This window comes from Eupeodes corollae, chromosome 1 (assembly GCF_945859685.1).
Source record: "Eupeodes corollae chromosome 1, idEupCoro1.1, whole genome shotgun sequence".
NCBI classification, from domain to species: domain Eukaryota; kingdom Metazoa; phylum Arthropoda; class Insecta; order Diptera; family Syrphidae; genus Eupeodes; species Eupeodes corollae.
In genome coordinates, this window is record NC_079147.1 from 138804234 (window position 1) to 138828128 (window position 23895).

A 23895-nucleotide genomic window follows, 5' to 3' on the forward strand; every position below is an offset into this window, starting at 1 on the left:
AATGAACAATTTGGATTTAGGATGCATCGCAGCACTTCTCATCAAATTTTACGAGTATGTGAACATGTCAAGAAAAATCGTTCTCTAGGTAAATCAACTGGCCTTGTTTTACTAGATATAAAAAAGGCTTTTGACTCAGTGTGGCATGATAGGATTGTCCACAAGATGGTACATTTTGGCTTTCCCATGTATCTGGTCAAAATTATTCAAAGTTTTCTCTCTAACCCAAACTGAAAGAATGCGAAATAGCCATATTCGCTGATGATACTGGCATCTTTTCATCGCATGAATTTAGTCCCAACATTGAGACAAATTTACAACATGCACTTGAACTGATGATGCATTATTGTCAAAAGTGGAAAATTAAGCTGAATACTGAGAAATTACAAGCTATCTTTTTCAGCCGAAAAAGAAAGTCTTGCTATCGCCCCAGTAATCAGATTATTGTTAATGGTGTTAATGTCAAATGGGACTCGAGTGTGAAATATTTAGGTGTTTATCTAGACCAAAAACTTACATTTAAGGAACATATTCTTCAAACGCTGCGCAAAGTAAGCATAGCAATCAATATGCTATATCTTTTCATAAATAGAAAGTCATTCACAAGGTAATATTCCAAGCAATCCTTCCTTATATGGATGCCAAGTGTGGGGAAATTGTTCCAAATGTCATCTTAAAAAACTTCAAATTTCACAGAACAAGTTACTTAAAATGATGCTTAATCTTTCTCGATACCATTCTACACTGGACTTACATGCAAGAGCAAATTTTGAAATGTTCTCTGAAAGAATAGTTAAACTTATTAATTCATTTTTGCGAAATTGTGAAATTCCTGACAATCCATTAATTAATCAATTGTTTTCTTAACCATATTTTTGATATTATTTACTTTTTATTATAAGATCCTCATATGTTTACATGTTTCCGTGTACTTATTTATTTATTTATTTATTTTTTATTTATTTATTTATTTACTTATTTATTTATTGTTGTAACTTTTTATTTTTCTTTTCTATACATATTTATTTATATGTTGATTCATTCATGTATCTCGTTCATATTTATACGTTTATTTATTTTACATATTATTAGTTTATTTATTTAGTTATTTACTCATTTGTTTTGTCGTTTTTTTATATCTCATATAAAAACGTTTATCTATTCATCTATTTACTATCAAAGTACTAATATACTTTTATAAATTAATTTATTATTATTATTCACTAACGTAATTCATACTTACATTGTTCATTATTATAGTTTTGAAGTTGAATTTTTAATTCGAGTCCAAATGTACCTGATTTTTTTTTATTTTGTATTGAAGGTTTTATTTGTACTTTCCTTCAAAGTAAATTCTTTATTTTTTTTTGTAAACTTTATTAAATTAAAATACTTATTCAGTAGAAAGATATTATTATAGCATATCAAATCTCTGTGTGTAAACTGTGCGGCAGCTAACCAAATGTATATCTAAATACCGAAAATAAAAATCTATCTAAGAACTCAAGGAATTAGTTCATAGATTGTGGTTGTTGCTACAGTTCTTCAAACTTTCTTTTCGCAAAATAACAACAATGTATCGACACATAAAACCATTGAAAGATCAGTTTTATGCTAAGAATTTTTTTTAAGGTTTGCCAAGATTCTTTTCAGTTTTATTCTGAACCATAAACGCACTACCGTTGATTCAGGGTTACCTAGCAATTTGGTAGGACTATACAAAAATGAAACATTAAGAAAAGGATTAAATAAAAGTTAACTCGTTAACTTTAAAAACAAACAATCTATTTATTTAGCAAACATTAGTTGAAATATATATATTTAAAAATAAAATTGTCGAAATATAAGAGTTCATATTAAGTTCTAAAACGGCGTTATAGTGTTTTGTATGTTGGTAACAACTCGTTGAACACATCCTTCGAGTTTCAAGAAGAAATAAAAAGTACCAACGCAACGTCTAAATATAAAAGAACTCAAACATTGATATCGATACACGAATAAAAGCACAATCTCCATAACCTTTTATCTGAAGTAATTTTATTGCGAATGATGTATTTGTTAGTCATATACATTTTTAATTAACTTTACTTTACTTAAAATCCAATTTTAAAGGTTTTGAGGCCAGAAGCCATTGAAATTTTAAAAAACCAACATTTTGGGTTTAAGAAACTTACTAGTATTTGTTAAACAATTTGTGTTTAGTTTTAAGTGAGTGTGAGTTCTTACAAACTTATTGTTGTTTAAAAAGTAATTTGCCTTTAATAAACTCTTTTTATAATTTGTCTCGAACAATCGCACGTTTGAAATTATTTTCGTCTTTGTTCTGCAGTCGAATATTTATAGCAATCTGTCATTAAGAATAAAAAGTTACACAGAATATGGTTTCTGCTGTTTTTTTAAAAACTTGAAAAACGATTATGATCAGTAATTTTCACCATAATCATCGCTCTAACATTTGAAAAGTAAAACTCAGCATTCTGTTGATAAAAAACTCATACATATTTTATTAAATCGGTCCGATTTGTGGAAAAATTTTGACATTTATCGACGTTTCAAGATCGCTATAGTCAAAATAAATGATTTTTAGAGAGATGTCTTTGCGTGCATGTGTACGTGCGTTCGGGAAGTTTTTTTCGTCGTCCATAGTTCAAAAACCAGTAGAGATATCGTCTCCAAATAAATGTTGTAACACCGATAATAATAATGCAGAAAGGACTGTCAAAGAAATGGAGTTAGGGTTTTTTTTACCATAGCAATTTAAAAAATGGTATAAATGTGGGTTACCCTTAATATCTCACGAACCAATAGCTCTACAGACTTGAACTAAATTGTATATTATATGTTGTAACGTGATACCAAAGAAATACATTTTTGGTAAAAATCAAACTAACGGTTTTTTTCATAAATCAAAAAACTGAAAACAAAGTTTGTCACCTCGAATATTTTAGGAACACAAATTATTTTATGCAACGAAGAATTACTTTTTTGACATCTCGTAACAGTAAACAAGTGGCAGCGAGTACAGCGATAAGACTCGACGCCTCATCCCAATGGACCAACAACAATGTGGGGCACTCCATCATTTTGAACCTCTTTGGTTTTATACCAAAGTACATAGACTACACTATTCCTAAACCCCTATTTGGAAAAAACTTTCAGGTATCCATTCCATCCTGAGATGAATGGGAAGACAAAAAACTCCTGGATAACAAAAGTATTCATTTTTTATACAGATGGATCCAAGACAAATGAGGGAGTTGGTAGTGATGTGTACTCAGAAAAGCTTAATCTAAGTATCTCATTCCGCCTCCCTAATCATTGTAGCGTATTTCAAGCGGAAATTTTAGCGATCAAAGAGGTTCTCTCCTGGCTAAGCAAAACGTGATATCAACTTCTGATATCGGCATCTTCTCTGACAGTCAGGCTGCTATCAAATCCATTGACGATTCTCAACCAAATTTTTAACGGCCCTCGATTGTCGATCGTCCCTTATGGAGATGGCGCAGCAATTTAACATTCACCTCTGTTGGGTGCCGGGCCACAGAGACATCACAGGTAATTGTAGAGCCGATGAACTCGCTAAAAATGGAACCGTCATACCTATTTGACCTGAAAGGGAGAAGATAGGTATACCGATAGCTACATGTAAACTTCTGCTAAAAGAAACAGCACAACAACAACAAACAGTGGCACAACTTACCAACATGCGCAGCCACAAAACTCATATGACCTTCACTGGACCTAAAGCGCTCTAAAGACTTGTTATCTCAAAGCAGACTTCATATTAGCTCCCTAATAGATGTCCTTACGGGACGCTGTCTTATAGGCAGACACGCAATACGACTTGGTGTAGCCTCAAATGACTTCTGTAGGAGCTGTATGGACGAAGAAGAAGAGGAAACAATCTCTCATCTCCTATGCACTTGCCCTGCTCTTTCACTCAGACGCAAACTTCATCTGGGGGACTACTCTTTTGATAATCCCAGTGAACTAGCTAAAAAGGATATCAAATATCTTCTTCTTTATAAAAAGCTCAAAATGGTTCGACTAGTAAGAAGTAATTTTCTAGATTCACGTGGTATTAGAATGGGCCTTTCTATTGGCCTAAGTGTGTGGATTTTTAATCCGCAGCCACCTTAACCTAACCTAACCTAACATTTTGAGAACAATCGAATTAACAGTATTTTTTTTATAAAAAAAAAATATTATTAAAAGTTGAAAGAATTGATTTTCAACTCAAATTTTGTTCAAAGCTTTAGATTGTAGCTTTAAATTAATTTTGTCTTATCAAAAATATTGTTTTCAACATTCTGTTAAAATTTGAAAAAAATCGAATTGACAGTTTTTTTTACAAAAAATAAAAACCTATTTAAAAACAATACTTTAGCTTAGTAAAAATTACTTCCGACTCAAATATCTATTCAAACATTTAAAATATTGACTTCAAAATAATTTTATCTCACGAAAAATATTATTTTCGACATTCACTGACTTTTGTATAAAAATCCAGCAGACAGTTTGTTGATAAAAAAATTAAAATCTAGAAAAAATAGTACGCAAAATTGGTAAAAATTGATCGGTTCTCGATATCTCGTGAATAATAGAAAATGTTGTCTTAAAATTAATTTCAATCATTGTATTTGTTATATGTAAAAGGGATACAAATTTTCAAGAAATGCTACTAAAATTGATAAAACGGGTTTTCGACTAAAAATTTAGTTACCAAAACTAAATTTTGCAGTCAAACTATTTCTTCATATGCAAAATATCGTATTTTAAGAATAATTCAACTGACTGATTTATTTGGTTTAAGACCGTCTCTGCAGGAGTTCAAATGGGTTTATCTTTAGATTTGAGATCATGTGTAGAATGCTTAAGAACAAAGAAAAGATTTGATATAAACAATCAACTTTAAGTCAAAGATATAATTTTAATTATTGGACTGAAAATAAGGTCCGATTTGAATCTTATAATATTCATTATTTTTTAGTGAAATGGGAGATGTCAATACATTTTTTTGTTTGCTAAAAATTAATTTTCCGCAAAGGACAATGTCCATTTTTGAGCACAGTGCATACACCCATGAGATTAATAGCAAATGAAAGAAGATATTTGCTTAATATACATTGTTAATATTTTTAAATTCGGTTTCCCAATCAATGCTACAAACGAAGGATAAGTTCTTACTGATTATTTCGAGATATTAGCATGTAACAATCTAGAAAATATTTTGTGATTCGGTACCAATATCGTTTTAATGAAGTCTATATATAAGCTGATAAAACGATTTTTTTACTTTTACTACTCCAATGTTAATCTCAAACATCTCGAAATCTTGTAAGCCAGTTTTGAAAATATTAATAAAAAGTGTATTAAGCAAAACATAAGATTTTATTTAGCACAAAGCTCATAGGCCTAAGCATTCTGGGCCCACGCATGTGTGACAATTGACCATTCTTTATTGTTATTTAAAAATTCCAAAAACATTAAAAACAAAAACTATTTGAGGATGAGTGAAAAACCGACCTTAAGTAAGTGTTTTTGAAAACTTCATTAAAACATTCTTTATACTAACACTATTATGATTCGGGCAAGTTAGTTAAGTATTAGGTGTTATCTTAGATACATAAAGATTGACATACAAAGAACAAAGGCACTTACTCAAAACGGTGCCGTGAAATAAATCCAACTAAAATCAAAGCTGTTTGCTTATAAATAAATTATTATAAATAAATTATTATAAACCAACAATCAGCTATTTTACGTAAAATAAGCAAGACACGGCTTTTTTAGGATAATGACAGATGTTATATGGATTTAGCAAATTGTTACAAATTAAAACATCCGTTCTGTGATCTTAACTCTAGTAAAATATTGATAGATAAGGTATTCATGATATTATGAGAAACACTGGGTAAGTTTACCAGTTGGAAAACGAAACCAAACTACATTGTTATACTTGATTACAAGGATTTCACTTAGTTTATTGAAAATACACGAATAATCTATCCAGAACCATTTACTTACATAATGTTGAAGGGACCTTAAAACTTTAAGAAATGAGAAACTTAAATTTTTTTCAAATCGGATTCTTACAATGACATTCATTTTTGGAATTCCATATAAAGTACAGTGATAAATTGCCAACAAAACGATCCGCAGTAGCCAGATTTTTGTATTTAGAAATTGGTACAACTGAAAGATGATCTGTCAGAATAATATTAAAAAAAAAACACCCACAAATAGAAGAAAGTTTTGTGAAAGTTAAAATTAACTTAGCGAAAAAACTTACTAAAACTAATCAAATGGACAATTTTACAGAAGAAATGGTAAGAAAACACTGGAAATTGAGATTCTATAAAAAAAAGTTCATTTAACAATTTCTTCAAGGAGGGGGTTTGTTCGTAGACTACTACATTAACATATGGGTGTTGAAGCGAGCTTGAAGTTTGCATCAATTCTTTATGTACCTGACTAGAGTTCAAATGAGCTTGATACTACTCGAATCCCTTCAGGGATCGGTGTCGAGTCAAAATTTGTGAAGAAAAACCTGTATGGAGGAGTTGGTTTTACAGATAATACATTATGGTCTGTTTATTTGCATATTTGTGAACAAAAAACATATTTTTATTTTAATCAAATTACGAATTAGAACGAATCAAACTATCTTACTTGTACTTCACACATCGAATATATCGAAACTATATTTGCATTTTATAAAGTGCTGCCAAACTTAATCATTTTTAAACCTTTCTGTGTGGTGGAAAAGCATTTATTTAATTTAAACTGAGGTTTATACATTTGGTGGAAACAGCAAAACTTAATTATCTTTGTTATTGTTTTCTCTTGCAAAATAAGCCCAGTTCGTCCATTTTCACTAACAAAACTAAATAATATCAACAATAACCGATTGATTTTTTTTCGCCAATCGAAAACACATGATTCCAAATGCAAACCTACTCAACGAACACAGCCATTGAGATACAAATGCCGTTTTTTTTTAGTTCAGAGCTGAGCACTGAGCAGATTCTGAGCGAACAGAGTAGATAGAGTAGAGTAGAGTTCTGAGCAGAGTATGTTCAGAGCTCTCTGATTTAATTGTGAAACAACTAGAGCACTAAACTATTTAGATTTGAAATGTCGTCTGTTTGAAGGCGTTCATAATTTTCTTTAATCAAATTAATTGAAAAAACAGTCATAGCGTTGGTCCATTTGAAGCCTGAAATAAATTTGATTCATAAAAATGCTACTTGCAAATAGTTTTTTCTTAAATTATCTTTCCTTCTGCACTAGAGCGACCAGCCTCTTCCGCCATTTTTATTGTTTAGACGATGATTTCTTTTAATTTCCCGGCTTTCAAACAGCAAATTGTTTGTGTTCAGCATCAAAAGCACTCTATATGAAGATATAAATCCTTCGTACGTATCGCCCTCCAAAACCCATTTGTTTACATTGTTGTATTTGTAATGTGGACGAATTCAACTAAAAAAATTGACGTGCATTCACGCATACATAGAATCAACTACTAAGTTTTTTGGGGAAATTTCATAAACAAGAGGAGAAATTACACGCATACTAAGAATAAGTTTATAAAGCTGATTTCCGGTTAAGCTTGTAGGCAAACCAAGGTGTCTACCGAGGGTTTATATCTTCATATAGAGTGTTTTTGTTCAGAGTTTTACTCCGTTTATTCTATTATTTTATTGAACTCACAGAGCGCGCTCTGAACATGTTCAGAACTAAAAAAAACACGAATTTGAAGCTCCGAACGATCAGAGCTCAAAAAGAAACACAATTATTTTTTGACAGGTCGAGCTCTACCCTGAACTAAGAAAGAAAAACGCCAAAATGCAATATCAATCTTACCAACATTTGAGAACGAAGTCACATAAGATCCATTCAAGACTCCTATAAATGTCAAAAACCCATCCGTAGTACGATTCTTCTTTAACTTTTTTTTTGTTACTCGTGTAAAATCCTACTTTACTATTGATAGATTTTCCAACAAAACACGGGTAATTAATTTAAATATTCAATACATTTAAAAAATGACCATTTTAATTTTCAAAACAAATGTTTTAAAACACTTCGGATTAAAATTAGATATTTATTAGTTTTTAAGCATTTATTCAAAGGCATTGATCTCGTTAGCATTGAACGAACCGAAATAAATATTTCATAAGAGAAAAATCAACTTATAAAAATTAGACTTTGGTCCACTGATTTTTTCTTTTCAAGATATAAGATATAATAACTTTTCATTTCAAAATAAGTTGCTCATATATTTAAAAAAAACATTATATGAAAGTTTGTCCAACAAAATATCGTTTATTTTATGAAAAATTCTTTTTAAGACTTTATATCACTATACAGATCAAAAACTTTAAACCTCAAGTTTTCATGTTTTTTTTTAATTCATTGTAAAGGTTACATTGGTTAACAAGATTATGTAGCTGGCAATCAATTGTTACTTTTTTTTAAGTTGTTTCACAGCTTTAGTTTAAAATTAATCTATCACTTCATTTTTTTGAGATACAACGCCTTATATTATAAAATCCTTTATAAAAAAAAACTCATATCCTTTTTGAGGTTATGTGAATTCATAAGTCAATATTTTCCGATTCTATAATATTCCTTTTCAAAATGTTCAGAATATTTTATTTTTGAAAGTATGTTGAAAGCACTGAACATGTCTTACGTAAACCTTAAAGAACGCTGAAGCATTACTGATAAAACATCTAAAAATAATGCTGACATCGGATTTAAAAATAATCCTGACATCGGATTTGGGACTAGCAGTCATCACCTACAATTTAATTCTTAAACGAATTTAAAAAAAATAAAGGCCTTAATTTTACGATTTTGCAATGCTTCATTAGAAAGAGTAAACATAATACGCATAAGTGATCTCATAAATAATGAGAATAACGAAAACGTAAGTGAGCTACTAAGATGACTTAAACTGTATATATAGGGTGGTTAAGTTTTAAGGACCGATGTTGATTTTGAACACAACACAAATTATTTAGAAAATTATTGTCATTTATTTTTATTATTATTTAGCATTGTTCAATTTATTTATGCAACAAAATACCGACTGACCTCGTCTGCACACCTAAAAGTGATGTTCCAAATTTGCGATGACTCTTAGGCATAATTGATGTTCTATGACATTAATGTGCGAATTATCTCATCCTTAGCTCTTGAATTGTCCAAAGGTGTTAAATCGCATGATCTTGGCAGCGAAATGATATTGCCAAAACGTGAGATAGTACTGCCATTGCATATGTCGCTAAAAAAGAAACATTGTTTAATTGGCAGCAGTGAGAAGTGAGTGAGAAGCAGCATATGTTGCCAACAAAAATATCTTCCAATTCGGGCCATACAAAATTTTTTATAACCTTACGATAGCTAACATCATTTGCTATAACTGACAGGCATAATTTCTAAAAAAATACGGCTTGTTGATGCTGCCAGCCCATGAACCGCACCAAACGTCATTCTTTTTTGTTTGTTTTTCTACAATCACTCTTTTATTATTCGCCCAAATGCGACATTTCTGCTTATTGACGAATCCACTGAGCCGAAAAATGTGCTCATCTTCCACTCTAGCCATTTCTTGGCTCCATTCTAACCATTGACGACGCTTGAAATGGCCAGGAGGAAGAGGATTTAGTGTGATTAGTGGAAATATAGTTTTCCGTCGTCTTTTTTGGTCGCTGTAATTTTTGCAATGAAACAATTAAGTTACATTAACTTTCCCAACGTTTCAGCAGGAATTGCTGCCTTCTTCAGGGGAATTATATTATTAAAAACAAAATTAATATTAACTAATTAATATAAATTAAAAATAAAACGATGAATTTAATTAGCACTTCGAACAATTAAGTTAAGTCTAAATTAAATAAAACACAAATTAAATTTAAGAAGAAAAAAGAGAGCAATATACAGCAGAGTGTTTCGTATGTCTTATTTTCGGTTCATGTTGGAATATGTAATGTTTCTAAAGTGTATCGTTTCTAAACATGTTTCTTTGTCTGTAGAACTTCCACGTCTTCAAAGTTTGGAGAATGACCGCTTTAAATGCTGTGACTGGTCAGGGGTGTGTTCTCAGAATTTTTTACACATTACATTGGTCAAGTGTTTTGTTTGATTTGAAAGCAAGGCCTCTGTCAATATTTTGGAAATCGATTTTTTGAAGTTGTCGGATAAAGTTGGGACGGTTTTGTGATGCGTTCTTACGAGTTTATCAATATTTTCTCGTGGAATTTGCATTTTGTGTTTTAAAAGGAGCCTTCGAATTATGGTAGAACCAAGACTTTGATGACTTTTTTCTAGTTGACGACGTGGAATTGTACATCACTTATTTTGTATTGTACAGTATTGATAATAATACTGATTGGTTTGATCGGAAATTAACTAGTCTTCCAGATGCTGTTGGTTTTTGATACCAGTTGAAAAGCATACGATTTTCCTCACGGAAGATTTTTACATCTAAGAACAATATTGTTTTGTTTAAGAACGATATTGTTTTCTTTAACAGGACATCAAATTTCCTTGAAGAAATATAGTATAAGCCGCAATACAGAACAAAAAACTTCATTTTGTGGACCAATCATATTTTCTGTGCTTATTGTCAAAAATTTTGAAACATTAAAAAGAAAAAAATGTATATAATTTATAAATAAAGGGCTAATCAAGTGTTTTCCAAGACGAGGTTTCATTTTAAATAGCCTGCTATATGGAGTAATTTTTAAAGCTGTTGTCTCTTTGACATTTGAGAGGTAAAAACTACTGAAAATTGATAAATAAACTAAAAATGGTAAACAATTTCGTATACGCTCTAGTGTAAAATTCAGGTTTTGTAATATTTGTTGATATTATATTATTATATAAAACTTTCGTAATACATAGACGAAAATGATTTTTTTTATATTAAACGGCTTTACATAAATACAATTATACATACAAATAAAATTAAATACGATTTTTGTTTTATCGTTTCAGATTTTTAGCTCTAAAGCTGATCTCCAACTACACACGCAAATTCACATGCGAGAGGCTAAGCCCTACAAATGCTCACAATGCTCGAAGGCTTTTGCGAATTCGTCATACCTTTCACAGCATACCCGAATACATTTGGGCATAAAACCTTATCGTTGCGAGATATGTCAACGTAAGTTCACCCAACTGTCCCACCTACAGCAACACATCCGTACACATACGGGCGACAAACCATACAAATGCCGTCATCCGGGATGTCAAAAAGCTTTCTCACAGTTGTCCAATCTCCAGTCGCACTCTCGATGCCACCAGACTGACAAACCATACAAATGCAATTCATGTTACAAATGCTTCTCCGATGAGCCCTCACTACTGGAACACATTCCTAAACACAAGGAATCTAAACACCTTAAGACCCACATATGCCAGTACTGCGGTAAGAGCTACACCCAGGAGACATATCTGACCAAACATATGCAAAAACATGCTGAGCGAACTGATAAACGACCACCCATTACTGGTGGACCGCCTTCATCATCATCTGGATCAAATGGAGCTACACCAGGTGCAACTTCCGGTGGTGGAGGCGGTGGTGGTGGTGGTGGAGGTGGAGGTGGTGGTGGCACAACTACCTCTCATGGTGGCAATATAAATAGAAACATTGGACTGAATACTTCGTCCCTACCACCAGTTGCAGTGGGAGATCATCCTTATTGGCCTAAGGTGAGTCCTGACTCAGCGGCAAATCTCACGGATGTAATGCATCACCATCAGCATCAGCACCTCCAGCAACAAAACCAACAGGGTCAACCCTCGCATTTGGATCAATTTCCACCGATAAATACACATCAACCGTCCCAGACAAATGGTCATTCTGATCTGCAATCTCATCATAGGATGAATGAAAATGGAAGAGAAGATATTGGTAAGCAAACATTTTCTATTAAACTTTTCTATCAAACAATATACCACTGTGCCACTGTTAATACTCATTTTATATCAATGTCAAAAGTTATTACTTCAATTATATATTTTAAAACGTCTTGATGATTATACAATAGCATAAGTGGATGTAGTCTCAAGCTTCTATTTGACATTTAAATTAAACAGTCACGATATTGACTCTTTGAATGTCAAAATTTATTCCAAAAATATCACTTCGTGTACTTTTCAACCAAAAATGAGTTAACACAGTAATAACTTTCCTTGGCCGTGTAATGTCTGCGTCAATGCTATTGGGACATGATGACATGATTTTGGGACAATCGGTCGTCATCTCAATAGCCGAGCCTAGATAAGTTTCAACATGATTTCAAAATGATGCAAGTGACCAGTGCTTGCGATTACAGTCATGTTTGCCTTACGAGAACTTTTTCTATCAAATCAAATTTTATTTGAAGCAATGTATTTTTAGCTTTAGATCTGACACATACTTAAAAAAAATATGGTCTTTTTGAGGCGAATATATTTCCCTACAAGAAAGATCCTTCTACTGTTTTGGGTTTCTGGTAGAATTTTTATTCGAAAAAACATTCATACTCCTCATATATTTAAGTACTGTTTTAATTATTATTTAAAACGACGAAGTTTTAGCAAATTCAAATACCTTTTGAAAGTATTTTACCTGATAAACTAAAAAAACATCCTTTTTAAAAAAAGGTGATAACTTTCCTACGAAACTTCTAAACTAAACATCATAATGTTAATTTAAAAACGCCTCAAATCAAAGCATTTTGGTACAGCATTATCTGCAGTGTGAAAATCAACTTTTTTAGAACTTTTGCGGAAACATTTTTTGGGGATATCAGAAGTTCAAAGCGTTGGCCGTATAATTATAGCCTCAAGCTTAAAACTTCGGTACGAAAATGTTTATCCAGGATATCTACATATTTATTTAAAAATACAAAAGAAGTTCTTAGGACGTCAAAATACACAATACTGACCGCTAACACCTTAGAGAATAAGCAGGTTCAGTCGACATAAAGAACTTGAAGGTAAAACAAGGTTCTAGTGTCTGATTGGGCAGCTGCCAAATCGCCTTTCAATCAAGGCAACTTTATTGGACACTTGACTGGAAAGTAACTTAAGAAAAACTTACGTCAAGGTTGCACTGAAAGCTGAACTTCACAACTTCAGGAAAAAGAACGATTTCTAAGCAATATAAAGCACAACTCATGATGAACTTTTAACCTGTGTAGGAGCTTTATTTCTAGACAATAATGGTATTGGTACATTCTGAAAGAAAAAGAGCATAAACTGGTGTTCCAAATAATGACATCTGAAAAAGTAATTAGCTGCCTTGGTCTTATTTAGTATTAAAAAAATGCAGTTGACAGCAATTAAAGTCCCATTTTGTCTGAACCTGCCCAATGACACAACATAAACTGAAATTCTCTTTACTCTTTTTTCGAGGATACTCATTTAAAATGTCACATAACATATTAGAAATTTTGACATATTTAAACAAACGGGGCAAAAATGAAGATTTGTTTAATATTTATATTCCATAATTTATTTTTGCAAATCTTTGATAAAAAATAACACCTAACCTTATTGTCTTTTTAATTTTTTTCTTACAGTTTCGACTCCATCTACCGTTGGACCATACGATAGCACAAGTATAACCAAAACAACGAGCAATTCAGCATTTACACCAATCAATTCGATGACGCCACATCTAAATACATTAAGTCATCATCCGATGGCACAGCGACCTTATTTATACGATGCAATAAGTTTCCAAAATAAAAATGTCAATCAAAATAATGCCAACAGTTTTCCTAATCAGCTGATATCGTTGCATCAAATTCGTAATTATGCACATCAACCGGCCGGACTTATGGCTGGTGAACATTTAATCGGAGTCAGTGTTGGATCTGGCAAGGATAAAGGATAGCTATACTTCTAGGGGGAGGTGAATAATGATGGTCTTGGGGAGCTTATAACAGAGTAGATCAAATTTCTTATTGTTGCATATTTTTCTCTATTTTTTTCTTATACCAATAATATATAATTTCATTTGCATTGGAGTGGATGATGAAACTTATCAAATGCTATAAGGTCCAAGTAATGGTTATTTAAAAACGGGCTTTTTCACCAATAAATTGGAGTTGGAGATTTTGTTTAAATTTTTCTAAAAATTCTGTTATTAATTTGGTGACCCTAATAGACAGTCAGATTGTTCGCATTACAGGAGACTAACAGTGTTATAAATTCTGGTTGCAAATTGAGGTGGTTTATATTTTACGATGTAGATGGCTCTCTTAACTCTAGTGAAGGATTTTAGTTTTACTATTTCTATTTCAATTATCTTAATTGACATGTAATTAGAAATACCGTCCAATACTTTTGTTTAGTTAAATATGTACCTAAAGTTCTTTTCCTTTCATTTTTTACTTTTTTAGTTGATAAATAGGCAATTTTTTTTAAGGCACTCATAGGATAAGAAGAAAATAAAAACAGCATCAAATTTAGTACAATGCAGGATTTAGATTTTTTAAATGGCACCCATCCAATCTCCATGACAGCAATATCCTAGTAATTGATGTACAAATGTTATTTCACTTTTGTTTGATTCCTTGCATTCCATAAAAATAAAGGAATTTGAATTTTGCCGATTTTTGTATTTTCTTCTTTTAAAGAAATAACAATTTTAAAAGAGCTCTAAAGTCAACCACATAATGTAGTCTTATCAAAAATCTTAATACGCAATTTTTTTTTTTTTAGACCTAGAGTCGGCTTTAATTAGATCTTCTTTTATTGTTGTTAATAGGTTAAACTATAGTAAACTAAACCACAGAAGTGGAATATTTATACTTCTTTAAAGTTATTTACAATTGGCTCTATGTTTCTGTTTTTTAAAAACCATCAGAAAAACTAATAAAACTTTTTATTTTTTAAATCGAATTAAAATTGGTATTAATTTAATCCAGATCGAGCTTTCCATCCTCGAAAAGGTCCTATTCAATTCTATGGCTTAAAAGAATCTAGTATAAAACCCCTTACAACGACTGTTTTCTGATTTTATGTTGCATTAATGAACACAGCAATTCTCCAAAATGTGTGCATGGTTGCTTTAGTACAATATTGGTATCCAAAACATCAAAGGAAGGATGGATTAAAGAATGACAATTTAAGATTACTTTTTTCATTTCGAAAATCACAGTCATCCGCAATCAGTTGTTTTATTTTTTCCAAAATTTAATTTTCTTTTCAAGTTGGTGTTCAATTTTCATTTTTCGGTTTCTGATGTCAAAAAAATATAGATTCAAAATCAGCTGGTGTCATTTATGACCTGCAATATATCTGCGTTTTGTTCGATCGCAAATCTGACTTAATGAACATGCCTAACGAGGGTTAGGTTAGGCAGACGTTAATTATAGATAGATAGATACATAGATAAATTCTTTATTTTTTCGATTAGATATTAATACAATTATAAACTTAAGAATACGGACATGGTTATCTGCCGTTTGCCGGTTAATCAGACGCTAATGAAAACACCCAAATTCAAATATCAGATTCGACAAATATACGGGGCATATTTGAAAGTGTTCACTACCACAAATTTTTCAAAAAACAGATACCAAATTCAGTTTTTTTTAATGTTCAACAATCTCATGGGGAACAAAACTAAAAAACTGATGTTTTTATATTTCATTATCTTGATCCGTCAATCTACCGTCAAAATGGCCGAATGTTTTGACATTTTGCTTAAAAACCTTTTGCTATATGGATTTGTTCTTTATGAAACCAATTACAAAAGTTTTGGCTCATAAACTTGTACAATAGATATTTATTTTACCTAAACGAAAGAGCTCTGTTTTTAATTTAAAAACCTTAGGATGAAAAGACTATTCAAAGAGACTATTTTGGCTCCCAAAATTGCAGGACTTTCCTGTCAAATTTACCTACCATTTTTTCAGAAATTATCTTAACCTGAAAAAATGTTTAAATACTTTGTTAAAATATTTACAAATTGGCAAGAATTTGTCCAACACCGTCCTTATTTTTAAGCACATGCTATTGAAAATATTTTCTTAAATAGCTTTTCTTCAGAAAGATGTTTTACTGGCGAGGAGAGGGTTACAGTAAAGTTATAACATTTTGACTTTTAGGAGTTTAGTTTTTTTTTAATGTTGAATTCGGGTCTTTTGTGGCATAAGTACAGGTTCATAAAACCTCATCTTTTAACCTTGAGAACCTTTCCAATCCTTTTTTTTTTAATTTTAAAATAGAAAATATCCTTGTTGCTCTCTTATCCAAGCTTAAATATATTATTAAATATCAATCTTTAAAGTTTTTTGACCACATTTCTAATTTAAAAATATTAAAAATATAACTTATTAACAGTCCCTTAAACTGTGATAATATTTTATTTAAAAAACAAAATCTACTATAATTCAAGTTCCACAATTCCTTTTTTATTTCTTATTGATATTGAGCCTTTAAAAAAGTACTCTCCACCTAGAAGAAATTAAAACCCTTCATTATTATCAGAACATGATTTTATGGAAAGAGTTTTTAACAAAATCCAAGAAAATGTAAATTGTATAAGTACTGTTAAATAAAATAATTATATAAAATATTCAAATTTTAATATTAAAACAAATACAAATAAAAAACTATTTAAAAATCTTTATTGTAAATATCTATATGAGGAGTTAAAACTTTTCTTTGTAAAGACTGAATATGAACTCAAAGTCTAAGGAACTCAAAACTAATGAATTAATTATGTGAATTAAATAAAAACAAAAAAAACGAAAGCACTTTGTGTTTGTATTTAGCATATCTTTGTGGATTTGATATGAACGAAATTTAATTGAAATAAAAGAAAGAAATAAAAAGATTTTAAAATAATGTGTGGAAGCACAGTAAAAAAATCCTATGTAATATTTAAAAGTTTTTCATTAACTTTAATATACAAAAATAAAAAAGAAAACAAAAAACACTAATTATAGATAGGATACTTACGATATAATATATTATATTCACTTGACATAAGTAGATTAATTTACTGTATAAGCTGAATCTAAGTGTAAATGTCAACTTTTAAATAAATTTAAATAAAAGAAAAAAAACATTATAATAAAATAAGTTGGAAGCATGTGTTATGCACCTATTTTAAGTAAAGTATTTTGTTTGTTTTTTTAAATTTTGTGTCAATTCATGTAAAAACAAAAATATATATATAAACTTGCAAAAGAAAACAAAAATATCAAAAGCAAATTAATATGTTGTATTGATGAAGCATAAAATACATTTAATATCTAATGTACATTTGGATTGTGCAGTTTTTATTTTCTCTTCCAAGAACAGAACACACAAGACTAACTGTCAAAATTAGCCTCAGTGAAGTTATAAAAGTAAAAGTCAAAATTTGGAAAATAAAAGCTTTTCCAGACATTTACAGAAGTATTTTGAGTTCAATATTTCATAACCATTCCCTTCTGATCTAAGTGAGACTTGACAGCTTTGAATTTAATTTATGAACGCACCCTTACACTAATCATCGAATTGTCATTTTTAATTTATTCAGTAAAATCAAAATTTGTATCTTGGTTAAAGTACATGATCGAGCAACGTCTGCAAATTATAAAGTGTTATCCATTTTGCGGTTTGAACAGTTCAAGCTCTAGAATTCGACATCTGTGAAACAGCCACATATCGTGCTTTAACAGTAGATTATGGTTTACACAATCGTCCCACAAATAATTGTGAAACAATTTGAAGAGACTTCATTAGTTATGATATTGTAAGGCTTTTGCATCATCGTTTCGCTCTTACAATTGAAAATATCAGTACTGTAAGTGAAAGTGTTGTCGGAAACTCGAATGTGTCGATTCCTCGGCGTTCTCAGGAATTAGGTCTTGCAGCACGTAATGGCGTATTTTGCATTTGAATCTACACCTACATCCAATGCTCCAGTTTTCACAAAACTGAAAATTTGTCTTCAGCGACGAAACTCATTGTTCACTTGGTGGGTATGTTAATAAGCAAAATTGTCGTATTTAGGGTTCTGAGAATCTTCAAGTAACTGAAGAGAGGCCATTACATCCACAAAAAGTCAAAATATGGTGCGCTCTTTAGTATGGAGGTGTGATTGGACCTTACTTCTACGAATACTACGATGGAACGACTGTCACCGTCAATTCGGAGCGTTATGGTTTTTAAATTCGAAGTCAGTCGACCCAATGCTTTGGGTATTATGGGCGGAATCAGAGGACCCACTTTTTCGACTTCTGTATAATCGTAATGTCATGTTTGATTAGAATCTCGAGTTCAAAATTTTTCACGAAAGCAAAACTTAACATATAGTTCTACATGTACATATGTCTCACGTAAAAATAACTGCAGTTTTTGTACCAGCAGCGTTCTAAGGCTATATTCGATCGTCGACGATAACGATTGTCACATTACTGTGAAAGACCATTGTTATCGCGCCATAATTACCGGTTTTTTTTAGTCTAAGTTGGAAAATATGGGCATGGATGACAAGTGGTTTCAAAAGGATCAGCCATAAGACACACAGCACACGTTAAAATTGATTGAGTTAGTTTGACAAGTAATCTTCTCAAGAAATGAGCCAATCGACTGCCCACTCTGTTCGTGTAATTTAACGCCTCTAGGCAATTTTCTTTGAAGCTAACAATGAGAACTATCATTGCCAATAAATTGACGAATTTGAAAAAAAAAGTTGTGGCTGAGTCATCGCAAAGTGGGTCCAACAAATCGACCGCTGCAAACTGGCAGCGGTGGCAATATAAAAAAAAGTTAAGTTCCGTTTATAAATGTTTTGTGGTACTTCAAGGCGATATTAAAGTTTTTGAAATATCTCAAGCGGTTTGTCTTTTATTTAAAAAAAAGTTATGAAATCTCTATTGGAAAATCCAGTTGGAGGATACTTGCTTTACAATTTTACACTATTTGGACGTAGTAATCTTGTAAAATTTTAATTGTAGAGCAATTCGTCCCCATTGATGAATTATGCGAGATAGTAAACGGGACAATAGTCTGATAACCTGATTCAGTTATAAATGAATAATTTTGACACATAACGTTTTTTTTAATGTCAATAAAGTACCTTCCAAACATGTAGCTTATAACCCACTAAAGTGCGCTTGGATTTGACGTAGATGCAATTCACGGGTACTGCCTCTTGCGAGGAATTGCCAAATTCTCCAAGAGTAATTCTTCTCATGAAAAGTGCTTTCCCAAATTTGCCATTCGGATTCGGCTTAAAACTATAGGTCCCTTCTATCCCTGACAACAGTACTCGCACAAAGGAATGGTTGAGAGTTGTCAGTCAATAGGCCCTAGTTCTCAAACGGACTGCTGCGCCACCCAATTTATTTATTTATTTTATTCACTTAAGTATGGACTGTTGACTCACTTTCTTTAAAAATTTATAAATGTATGGTTCATTATTTCTTGTGAACCTTTTGCCTTCTTAGGTTGGTTAGGAGCTAACAATGAATTTATGGACTTTCAATTCACTCAAATAATTCAAAGTCAAAGATTGGCCTTTGGAAAATGATAACCTTAAAATTTGTATTGGCCCCGATTTGTAGGAATTTACAATAAACTCTTGTGCTATAGATAGAAAACAAATCTTCTTGTTTTTAATTTGAACGGAAATAAGAAATGGATACAAATACAAAAAAGTAGTTCTGAAAGTCACTAGCTACCAATTGACAGGTATGCCAAGACTAGCTACATCGTAGAGAGTGCATCAAAACTTTCACAGTAAAGGAGCTGGTTATAGCTTTCTGTAAAATTTTTGTTTTACATTTTTGAACATGTTACAGCTTTATTTGCACCTTAAGATAAATGCAATAAGATTAATTACAATCTGAATATTTTTTACAGGAAGAATAAACGCATTTAGTGGCGACCCTTATTTTTTTTTTTTACAGGAGGAAATCTTCAAAAGTCACTTAGCAGTATTCGACACCAAGTAGTGTGGGACTCTTAACCACTAAAACCACCTCTTCATCAGGACCAATCTTGAAGGATCGACTTCCGATTTTTCCCTCTTAATTTTGTACAATCACTTTTGGGGAAGTTTAAACTTTTAATACTTTCCCATGTTTTTTTTTTAGACCATAAGCTCATGAGGCTTGGTTCTTCTTAATCTTCGAACATGGTTTCTTATATTCAAGACGGACTCCGTTTCAGAATTAGTATGACTTTGCAGTCTCCGGTTGTGCGATACAGCGGATTTTTTAACAACTTCTGCAACCATTTCTATTTGTAAGTTACGATGTAGATCGGTATTTCTTATGTACCAAGGTGCATTAACTATTCCACGAAGGACTTTGTTTTGGAATTTTTGGATGATTTCGGTATTTTTTTTCTTTGTACAGCCCCATAATTGGATTCCATAGGTCCAAACAGGCTTTAGTACTTGATTATACAGCATTATTTTGTTTTGGATTAATAAATCAGAGTTGTTACCAAGCAACCAGTACATTTTTCTATATTTCAAGTTGAGTTCTTCTCTTTTCTTTTTGATGTGCTCTTTCCACTTAAGCTTTGCATCCAAAGTCATTCCAAGGTATTTGGCCGTATTGGCGTAAGGTACAGCTTGATTATTATTGATTATTGGAATATTGTTTATCTTTTTATTTGTAAAGTTTATATGTGAAGATTTTGTTTCATTGAGTTTGATACGCCATTTTTCGGTCCAAGCTCTCACTGCGCCGACGGCATTTTGTAGTTTTACTGCTGTCTTAGAGACACATGTCGGGTACCAAAATTGCGGTATCATCTGCAAAAGTAGCCATCATGTTGTGATTGCCAACTGGAATATCCCTTGTGTATAGTAAATACAGAGTAGGACCTAGGACACTTCCTTGTGGTACACCGGTTGCTATTTTCTTCAATTCCGAGTATTCTTGATCGTACCTTACTCTAAACAATCGGTCTAAGATGTACGATTTTAATATTTCAAAGTACTGCTTGGGAAGATCCCTTTGCAGTTTGTACTCAAGTCCCTCATGCCAAACCTTGTCAAAAGCTTGAGCAACATCTAAGAAAATAGCTGAGCATACTTTTCTTCTAATGCTTTTTCTATTACATCCGATATTCTATGAACTTGGTCTATCGTGGAATGTTTATTTCTAAAGCCAAACTGATGGTTTGAGATTAACCTTCTTTCTTCTATGATTTTGCTAAGTCTCTTCAGAAGCAGTTTATATATATATATATAAATATTGGTCTGTATGCCGTCACTTCTGTAGGTAGTTTACATTGCTTTGGTATGACAATTACTTCAGCAATTTTCTATTGGTGCGGAACATACCGGTGCTTAAGGCATGCATTTATTATATATTGGAGTTTTATGAAGGCTTTCAATGGCATTTCTTTCATAAACTGAGCAGTAATTAGATCGTAACCTGGTGATTTTTTATTTGGTAGTTAATGTAAACACATAATTTTTATTTCTTTAAGTCTAACAATTGGTATTTCACTTTCATCTATCTTATCAACAAACTGTAAGTTATTTTTAGCCGCGTTTGATGAGTATGGCTTAAAAACATTCGCAAGATGTTCAGCGAAAATTTTAGCTTTTTCTTTCGGGTTACCGATCCATTTTCCATCTTGAGATTTCAAGGGCGAGTTTTGTAGATGCGGTCTTTTCAGGCGCTTGGCTGCTTTCCATAGCGAAAAATCGGTTGAAGCATCAGTCGTTAAATTCCTTTTTTTATAATAATAGGTATTTTTATTTTTATTTCTAATCGTAAGCATTTATTATCAATGTTATTAAGATTAGAATATATTGTTCTATCTTTATTTTATTTATTATTTATTTATTTAAATATATTAAATTATGAAAGTTATTTTAGTATAGTTTTTATAACATTTAGAGTTTGTGAAGGAGTACTAGGATTATCAATTTTAGTTTCAATAATTCGTATATATGGAAATGATTATTTTCAATCTTTCAATATTTTACAATGTTAAAAATTTTATTAATATTAATTATAATATTTCCTGAGTGAATCATTTTTGAATTTGTAAATCAGCAATAAATTGTTCCACTCCATGGTCAATTTGCTCAATTGTATCCATGGGAGATCTTAAATTTATAAAACTTAAAAGCCTTTCTCTAAAATCATTCCAGTTTGTTTTCTTATTTACAAGCTTTGGAGGAATAGAATTCGCAATTGTATTTACGGCCTGCTTGGAAAAGTCTTTTGCCTTTTGTTTCGCATTGAAGTCTCCGCCAACAAGAAAGTTATGCCCAAGAAGATTAAATAGATCTGTATAGTCATCTTCTGTCGGGGAGCGCTACTTCATCATTTTTTAAGCTTTCTTTTATAAGAATCGCCGATCCATGTCTTGCCTTGTCAGCTGGATGTGGAGCGTGGTAACATGAATAGTTTTCTATTACATTATCTAGACTTTGCCCATTGGAGAAATGAGTTTCGGATACCAGGCAAATATCGATATGTTCTAGATCTAAAAAGATTTTGTATTTGGATGAGTGTTGTATAAGACCGTTTGCATTCCATGTAGCGATTTTAAGTGTTCTGTCCATCATTGTTTTTTAAGAGCCACTTTTTCGCTTAGCAGTTTGATATTCAAATCCTGTTTATCAATTCTTTTAAGAATAAGTTGTAGCATTTCTTTAATGGAAGTCTCTTCATTCTTCCGCATATTTTTAACAATCTGTAATAGGTTTTCTTTTCATCGCTTTTACTTTGAACAGCCTTTTTAGGTGGTTCCTTCTTAGTATTGTTTTCAGCAGTTAAATCAGTATTTACTGTTTTTCTGGGTTTGTCTCTAGCAGATGTATTTCTGCTACTGAACTCATGGAATTTTTTGACAACTTGGCAGCCTCTATAGCTTGCCGGGTGATTACAATTGCAGTTTACACATTGTACTTTCTGATCTTTGCTCATAGGACAATTTTTAGTTGCATATTTTCCTTTGCACTTTACACAAGCAAACTCTCGGTTGCATTATTTTTGGATATGACCAAAAGCTTGGCAACGTTTACACTGCAGAACAACTTTAGATTTTCGGAGTGGTTCAATTTTAACAGCTATGCCCAAGATTGATCTTACTTTATAAATCTCTTCGAGACTTTGTTTGCAGTCAAAAGTAAGCATGAATAAAGGCAGTAACCTCTTACTTGTCATTGATTCTCCAGAGGAGTTTTTAATTGTCTCATTATTAAATAGATTGACTGCATCAAGGGCTTAGAAGCCTTTTTGTACAAGATCTTCTACTACTTCCTCGGGAGAGCACGAGGAATGAAGACCTCTGGCTACTACTTTTATTGACCTTGTAGCTTTGTTCTCATATGAGTGCCATTGTATTTGGTGTTTGCTCAGTTCTTCAGTGACAGATCTATACTCATCAGCTTCTTTGACTGTGACTTTCCAGTTGTCTTTGATGTACGACGTGTATTTGCAAGCTTTTTTAGAACATTTTTCTATTATTTTCTTAAGATCTCCAAAAATTGCAAATCCTGAGATCATAATTGGTGCTGGTGTAATTTTTTTGCTGCCTTTAGCGTGAGATATTGATTTAGCAACAGCTATCACTTTAGTTCCTGTAATCAACTCTTTGTTATTTTCGGTTTTAGAGATTTTCTGATTTCTTGAACGAGTCTCGGGACTACGTTTACGTTTCTTTGTGGTATCCTTATTTTTTTTTTCTCAGTTTCAAATAAGAGCTTTTCTTCATCAGTTTGATATTCAGGTTCAATATATTTTGGACTTAACTGAATCGTGGACTCTGAATCTTTCTTGTCAAGCAAGGAAAGTTTCTCTTCGAGTTTTTTCACTTGCAGCCGAAGACTTTGAACTAGAACTTCAAGTTGTTTTCTTGACGCTATTTAAATTTGCCATTCTTCAAAGTAGTTCTTTGATTTTGATTGGT

General features: G+C 31.7%; 1 protein-coding gene across 1 annotated transcript in view; it reads left to right on the forward strand.

Moving 5' to 3' along the window:
- LOC129939174 (zinc finger protein rotund-like) overlaps positions 1-17281 on the forward strand; it is a 73149-nt gene extending 55868 nt beyond the window's left edge. Inside the window, exons 6-8 of the mRNA XM_056047078.1 lie at positions 11008-11546; positions 11655-11929; positions 13584-17281. Of these exons, the coding sequence (XP_055903053.1) occupies positions 11008-11546; positions 11655-11929; positions 13584-13900 (1131 nt within the window). The 3' untranslated portion in view covers positions 13901-17281. The remainder of the gene's footprint in view (positions 1-11007; positions 11547-11654; positions 11930-13583) is intronic.
- Positions 17282-23895: the final 6614 nt, after the last annotated feature.